Below are 7,427 nucleotides of genomic sequence, written 5' to 3' on the forward strand. Positions count from 1 at the left end.
CGGCTGGCAGCGACCGTGGGCCGGGCCGCCCGCCCCGCTGCCCGCAGGCCGCGATCCGACGGCGTCCGCTCGGACCCCGCGGGCAGGAGTCTGTGAGACTGATGTCCAGCTAGCCCCCGAGCCGGACGCGGCGCTGCCAGGAAGCTCAGGAGGGCGGCCCCCAACCCGGGGCACACCAGAGGCTCTAGCCAGCCCCCGCCCCCCTCGTCATACACACACACACGCGCGCGCAGGTGCCCACACGCACACGCATGCCCACGCACATACGCACAGATGTGAACACAACACGCAGGTGCCCGAGTGTGCACACACACACGCAGATGCCCACGTGCACATACACACGCAGGTGCCCACGTGCACACACACGCAAGTGCCCACGTGCACACACGCAGGTGCCCGAGTGCGCACACACACACGCAGGTGCCCGAGTGTGCACACACACACGCAAGTGTCCACGTGCACATACACACGCAGGTGTCCACGTGCACACACACGCAGGTGCCTGAGTGCGCACACACACACGCAAGTGTCCACGTGCACACACGCAGGTGCCCGAGTGCGCACACACACACGCAGGTGCCCGAGTGTGCACACGCAGGTGCCCGAGTGCACACACACGCAGGTGCCCGAGTGCACACACACGCAGGTGCCCACGTGCACACACGCAGGTGCCCGAGTGCGCACACACACACGCAGGTGCCCACGTGCACACACACAGGTGCCCGAGTGCGCACACACGCAGGTGCCCACGTGCACACACACGCAGGTGCCCGAGTGCACACACGCAGGTGCCCGAGTGCGCGCACACACACGCAGGTGCCCACGTGCACACACACAGGTGCCTGAGTGCGCACACACGCAGGTGCCCACGTGCACACACACGCAGGTACCCACGTGCACACACACGCAGGTGCCCGAGTGCACACACGCAGGTGCCCGAGTGCGCACACACACACGCAGGTGCCCACGTGCACACACACAGGTGCCCGAGTGCGCACACACACGCAGGTGCCCGAGTGCGCACACACACACACACAGGTGCCCGAGTGCACACAGTGTGACGCGTCCGCCCTGGAGGAGGCCGGGGCGGGTGAGGGCCGCGGCCTCCGGCCTCCTCGCTGGGGGTCTGCGCCAGAGAAGCAGCCCCCACACTCAGGCTGCCCTGGCTGACTGAGAGTAACCCCTCCAGGCTGCTGGCGGCCTTGGCCATTTGTTTGGCTTCCGTTAGAAAAGCAATTCCCGGTGCGCCCCCACATCTGAGGGGCACCCCAAGCACCATGCTCTCAGACGTGCCTCTGACACCCAGCAACTCTCCAACTAGTGTGTGGACAGATGACACAGTCCCTTGTAGTTGTGTTCTAGTACTTTGGGTCAAACCCGTGGCCTCTGACCCTGAGGTCAGCCAGTGAGTAGATCAAGGAGGTGAACAGGTGGCTGGGGTTGGCATCTTTGCCAGACATGTCCCCTGGACCCTGGTCTGGTTGGGTATCAAGGCTAGGCAGAGTAGGAGAGGGCTACAGTCAGGAGGCCAGAGGGAAGGGCTGGAAAATTACCACACCAGACAAGGCCTGGGACTCAGCAGACTGTCAGGAGAATACATTTAAAACATGAGAGTTAAGAGGATGTGGGATGTGTGGCCCTAGCAAAGAGCCAGTTACAGAAACTGCCAAGCATAGAAAGGCTCCATCCCTGTTCCAGTGACACAGGCTCTCCCCATCTGTGATTTGGTACAAACTAAATCAGATTGATCACAATGTTATCAAAGCAAGAATGACAGAAACCTCAGAGGAGGCTGGACCTCAACAGCCAGTGTTCCAAAATCTGTGACAGCCAGAGTAGAGGCCAGCTCAGGGTGGGATGTGAGGGTACAGGAGCTACGTCACCCTGCCACGGGTCAGGGCTGCCAACACACACCTGGTGGGAAACACGTGCAAAACAATTGCCAGCCCTAAGCAAGGTTTGTGTGGGGGGAGGTCTTGCTGTAGCCCAGCCTTCTCAGGGATTACAGCTGGATATCCTCAGACCCAGTTTGAAGGGATTTTAAGATGGAAATGTGGCAAGAAGAGATGGGGGGAAATGTGTGAAGCAGGAAATGTGTCAAGACAGAAGCTGTTTTGTTGTTGTTGGCCATCCTGGAGCTTGAACTCAGGGCCTGGGCGCTGTCCTTGAGCTTCTTTTTTTTTGTCTTTTCTTTTTTGGCACTGGGGATCGAACCCAGGATGTTGCACTTGCTAGGCAAGTGCTTTGCCACTGAGCTACATCCCAGCCCGTCCTTGAGCTTCTTTTGCTCAAGGCTAGCACTCTACCACTTGAGCCACAGCACTACTTCTGGCTTTTTCTGTGCATGTGGTACTGATGTATTGAACCCAGGGCTTCATGCATGCTAGGCGAGCATTCTACCACTGAGCTTCTAAGAAAACATTTTTCAAATCCCAGTCCAGGGAACCCATTAAGATCCCCAGGGAGGCAGCTGGAGGAAGTGGTATATAACTGTAATCCCAGCCCTGAGGAGGCTGAGTCAGATTGGAAAGACTTCAAAGCTAACCTGAATGTAGTAATAAAGGCATTGGTGACTAGCCAAGGCATAAAAGTCCAGAAAGTCTGTTAAGACTCACCTCCAAGGGCTGGGAAGATGGCTCAGTGGTAGAGTGCTTGCCTTGCGTGCATGAGGCCCTGGGTTCGATTCCTTAGCACCACATAAGCAAAAAGAAAAAAGCCAAAAGTGGCACTGTGGCTCAAGTGGTAGAGCACTAGCCTTGAGCTGAAGAGCTGAGGGACAGCGCCCAGGCCCAGAGTTCAGGCCCCACGACCGGACCCCAAAAAAAAGAAAAAAAAAGACTCACCTCTAAGTAACCAGTAAAAAGCCAGAAAAGGAAGGGCCAGATGCTGGTAGCTCACTCCTGTAATCCTAGCTTTTCTCTATCTAAGGACTGTGATTTAAAGCCAGCCCAGACAGGAAAGTCTGTCAGATTACCTGGGCTGGTATTGAACTGTAGTCTCCTGACTAGTTAGGATTACAGGTATGAGCCACTGATGCCCAACTCCAGGACACTTGTATGTCCAATGAACCTCTAGAAAACCGGAAATGGCGCTGTGGCTCCAATCACTAGAGTGCTGGCCTTGAGTGAGAAAACTTGGGGGCAGTAGGCAGGCCAAGTTCATGCCCCAGGACGGACAAAAAAAAAAAAACTGGTGGGCTCTAATGGTGGAGCTGCAGTCCCAGCCTCCGTTCCCACACAGCCCAGGGGAGCGGCTGGGATCCCGGGTGAGGTGGGTGACTCCAGCCAGCTGCACAGGCTCACTTCACCTCACAGTCCCCAGGCATGGGTGGCTGCAGGCAGGCCAGGTTGGCTTTACTACCTCCTGGCCTAGCCTCGTCAACCTGATCATGCACGACCTCTTCCGCTCATGACAGGGCCACTCAAGGGCCGCCTGGCTTTGAGGCAGCACTGGGGTGACTGACAGACTGGCCTCCAGCAGCCAGGCTCACAAGGTCAAGTCCACAGTGCCCCAGGGACCTGACCACCCTTTGCCAAGGCTGGTCATGGCGCATCTACGAGCGCTCTTGAGAAGGGGCCCCCAAGCCTCCAGCCGGTCTTCACCATTTTTTGTTTTTTCTTTGTTGGTTGTGGGACTTGAACTCTGGGCCTGGGTGCTGTCCCTCAGCTCTTCAGCCCAAGGTGAGCGCTCTACCACTTGAGCCACAGCGCCACTTCTGGTTTTCTCATGGTTTATTGGCGGTAAGAGTCTCATGGTCTTTCCTGCCTGGGTTGGCTTCGAACCTGGATCCTCAGATCTCAACCTCCTGAGTTTCACTGATTTTTGTCTTGCTTCCTGTCTGGGCTGGCCGCTGTGGGGATCTCCTGTGTTGCCTCCCTCCCAGCCTCCCCCTGGGGATGGAGCCCCTACCCTTTGCCGCCCATGTTCCTGTCCACGAGGGTCTCCAACTCCTGCTCAGCCCCTAGTGGCTGACAGGAGTGAGCTCAGAAGCCTAGCTTTTGTCTGTCGTGTCAGATCTGCACCAGGCCAAGGCAGTGCCCCACTAAGCTCCCCCTCCCCACAGCCGCTTAGGCCAGGGGCTTGGGACCTGCCTTCAAGTGTCTCAGGAGTGTGGAGAGAACACCGGGCAGACGTGGTCAGGGCTCAGGCCAGTCCCACCGCCGGCTCTCCCGAGTGAGGAGAGGAGGGCAGGGAAGGCCCCTTTCCCAGCCTTGGCAGCGTTGGGACCCTGGGACTACAGGGGGGCAGAGGAGACGGGAGGCGCCCACAGGGAGAGCAGAGGTGTGTGGGGAGGCTGTGGAGCCATGGCCCAGCAGCAGCCTGCCCGTCCACCCAAGCTCCCACACAGAGCCTCCTTGGTCCCCATGGCATACAAAGGACCACAGAGGATCTTTGGCAGGAACACGGGGCTGAGCAGGCCCGCCCCCAGCTCGCTCCAGGCTCGGCTGAGGCTGCTGCTTGCGAGCACCCCAAGGTCATGGTCAGGTGCCCCATACAAGCCCTCCCCCCACCTGCCTAGGTTCTGGGTCACGTCAGGTGCCCCTCAGGCTGTAGGCGGGGCCTCCCCTCCTACCGTCTGCCAGCTGCCGTCAGCAGCTCAGATCCCCTTCACCTGAGCCGAGGTGTACACTGTGGGCTAAAACTGCCAGCACCTAAACACAGGAACTGCGCATCCAATCCCGAGGCCGTACTCCAGCCCTGGGCCTGAGAGGCCTGACCAGACACCACCGGTGGTGGGGCCGCAGTGGGCAAGACCCCACACAGGGGCACTGATACTCGGCAGACCCTCCAAAGCCCACCTGGGTGGGGTGGCATGAGCCGCCTGGCAAGGTCATGGCGACTAACCCAGCTGGCCCTTCACACCACCATGCCGGGCACACTGCTTCAAACATCCCGAACCGTGTATTTTTTCAGCAGCCACAGGAGGCCACGTCAGCTCGGCAAGTCCCGGGTCCGCTCTGTGCTCCTTACACGGGCAGGGGCGGCCCCTCCCCCAGCCACGGGAGACATGTCCACCCCTCCACCCCGCCAGCACTGGCTGAGAGCTTCCACCAGCAGCTCTGTCCCCTAGGCTTCCCCAGGAGCTCGGTGCTGGGGGCAGGGCAGGGGAGGGAGGGGCCTCAGGTGGGTCATGGGACCCCAGTCCACAAGTCCTCAGAGTGGGGCTACTCCAGAACCACCGTGCCCCCCACGGCTTCCAGGGCTGCCTTGATCTTCTCAGCCTCAGCTTTGGCGACATTAGCTTTGATTTCCTGGGGCAGGGACTCTACCAGTTTCTTGGCCTGTCAAAGACAACAAAATCAGAACTTGGGGGCTCTGGGCTGCCACGAGCAAGCCTACCTAGAAAGGCTCAGCCCCCGGGGACGGTCGAGGGACCCATCTCCAAGGCACAGGGGTCGCACCTGCACGAGGTTTATGCCCTGGATGTAGTTCTTGATCTCCTTGATCAGTTTCACTTTGTCCACAGGCTTTGCTTCTGTCAGGCGGACGGTAAAATGTGTCCGTTCTTTCTGCGTGGGAAGGACTTCTTCCTCTGCTGCCTTGAGGAGCAGAAAAACAAGGTGAGAAGATGGGGTAAAGCTGACACGCCTGGTGTGGGGTTGCCAACAGTGTGCAGGTGAGGGCCAGGCACACTTCTGGCTTCCAGTCCTCATGGGCCATCTTTTTCTTTTTTTTTGTCAGTCCTGGGGCTTGAACTCTGGGCTGGGCATTGTCCCTCAGCTCTTTAGTTCAAGGTGAGTGCTGTACCGCTTGAGCCATAACACTACTTCCTGTTTTAGTTCACTGGAGATAAGAGTCTCAGGGACTTTCCTGCCTGGGCTGGCTTTGAACCGTGATCCTCAGATCTCAGCCTCCTGAGTAGCTAGGATGACAGGCGTGAGGCACCGGCGGCTGGCTTTCATGGGTCATCTTATTAGCAGCCAGTTTGTTCCCTTGTGTGTCTGTCAGTGTCAACCTGACTGCTTCACCAGAAACATTTCCATGTCGCCACAGGGAAATGCTATGACTTGAGCCTCACGCTTCTGATTTCCTGACATGACACTTGACCTCCCTCATCCTTAAGAACTGTAACTAGGGGCTGGGAATGTGACTTACTGGTAGAGCACTTGCCTAGCACGTATGAAGCCCTGGATTTGATTCCTCAATACCACATAAATAAAGCAAGAAGTGGTGCTGTGTCTCAAGTGGTAGAGAGCTAGCCTTGAGCACAGAGAAGCTCAGGGACAGTGCCCAAGCCCTGCCCTGAGTTCAAGCCACAGGACTAGCCAAAAAAGAAGAAGAAGAAGAAAAAGAACTGCAACTTACAGGAGAAGAAAAACACCACCCAACCAAATACTGGGGAAATACAGTACCACAGCAGTCCTCACCCAAGTGCAAGTCTGTCACTAACAAATGAAAATGGCTTTACCCTCCAACCTTAGCAAGCAAGGACAACAGGACAGATGGGTGTGTGGTTCCTAAAGCCCCAATGCCATCATGTTGTGTGGCCCAGTGGGGGTAAGCAGGTTGGGGCCCACTTCTGGTTATTAACAGAACCCTCTTCTTTCTCAGAGATTCCAATATAGACTATGGCACACACTGGAATCTCACCGTGGCTCAAACCTACCCAGCCTTTCAAACCACTGTCCTGCCAAGCACTGAACATTGAGGGCAAGCAGGTGGTGGCCTGGGATCCTGGGCAGGGAGGACCCGGGGGGGGGGGTAGGTAACCAAGAAGCACCTGGAGCTGCTCAGGCCCCCAGCCAGGCTCACCTCAGGGGCTGCTGCGGCAGGGACAGCACCGGGCATCATGCCGCCCATTGGCACGAGCCCCACATCCTGGATCTTCAACGTTTTCTGTGGAACAGAGAAACAGCAGAGAATGGAGCAACAGGCCGGGCCGGCCCTGGCCTCCGGGCAAGCGTTTTATCTATTTTTCGGAAACACGCGGGCCCCCATCTGTGGTCTGTGAGGCTTTCCCGCTACCTTCAGGAGCTCGTTGAGGTCTGAGATCTCCAGGAGCGTGAGGCTGGCGATGTCCTGCACCAGCTGCTGGATCTTGGGCGGGTACTCCTTGGGGGCGTTGTCCAGGGGCGCCCCGGCGAGGGCCTCCCCCCGTCGGTGGCTGCTGCTCCTCATCTGCCGCGCGGCGCACACACAGGGCACCTGTTGTCTAGCCCCCGGCCCGCGGAAACAGCCGTCACCCCGGGGCGGACCTGGGGGCGCAGACCAGGCCCCCCACCTCCGGGGCCACGGCGCGCGGCCCAGGCGGGGCCGTGCTTCGAGGAGCCTCGGGAACCCGCGAGAAGCGAGGCTTCGCCCTGCCTGAGTTACGTTAGCACGGCGGGTGCATTCACCTGCCCGGGGCCCCGAAAAGCGGGGGCCACGGGCCGCGCCCCGGCGCGCACGGACGGAAGCAGAGGCCGAGGGGACCGGGCGCCAAGGTC

General features: G+C 58.8%; 2 protein-coding genes across 2 annotated transcripts in view; both read right to left on the reverse strand.

Annotated features, from left to right (window-relative positions):
* Slc25a10 (solute carrier family 25 (mitochondrial carrier; dicarboxylate transporter), member 10) overlaps nucleotides 1–1,460 on the reverse strand; it is an 11,708-nt gene extending 10,248 nt beyond the window's left edge. The window contains exons 1-2 of the mRNA XM_013033101.1: nucleotides 1,366–1,460; nucleotides 1,055–1,256 (exon numbers count right to left, since the gene is read on the reverse strand). Coding sequence (XP_012888555.1) covers nucleotides 1,055–1,256; nucleotides 1,366–1,460 — 297 coding nt within the window. The remainder of the gene's footprint in view (nucleotides 1–1,054; nucleotides 1,257–1,365) is intronic.
* Nucleotides 1,461–4,883: 3,423 nt separating this feature from the next.
* Mrpl12 (mitochondrial ribosomal protein L12) overlaps nucleotides 4,884–7,427 on the reverse strand; it is a 2,867-nt gene continuing 323 nt past the window's right edge. Inside the window, exons 2-5 of the mRNA XM_013033109.1 lie at nucleotides 6,967–7,153; nucleotides 6,754–6,837; nucleotides 5,403–5,540; nucleotides 4,884–5,282 (exon numbers count right to left, since the gene is read on the reverse strand). Coding sequence (XP_012888563.1) covers nucleotides 5,166–5,282; nucleotides 5,403–5,540; nucleotides 6,754–6,837; nucleotides 6,967–7,153 — 526 coding nt within the window. The 3' untranslated portion in view covers nucleotides 4,884–5,165. The remainder of the gene's footprint in view (nucleotides 5,283–5,402; nucleotides 5,541–6,753; nucleotides 6,838–6,966; nucleotides 7,154–7,427) is intronic.

The sequence above is a fragment of the Dipodomys ordii genome, unplaced genomic scaffold (genome assembly GCF_000151885.1).
Source record: "Dipodomys ordii isolate 6190 unplaced genomic scaffold, Dord_2.0 Scaffold163, whole genome shotgun sequence".
In the NCBI taxonomy this organism is placed as follows: Eukaryota; Metazoa; Chordata; class Mammalia; order Rodentia; family Heteromyidae; genus Dipodomys; species Dipodomys ordii.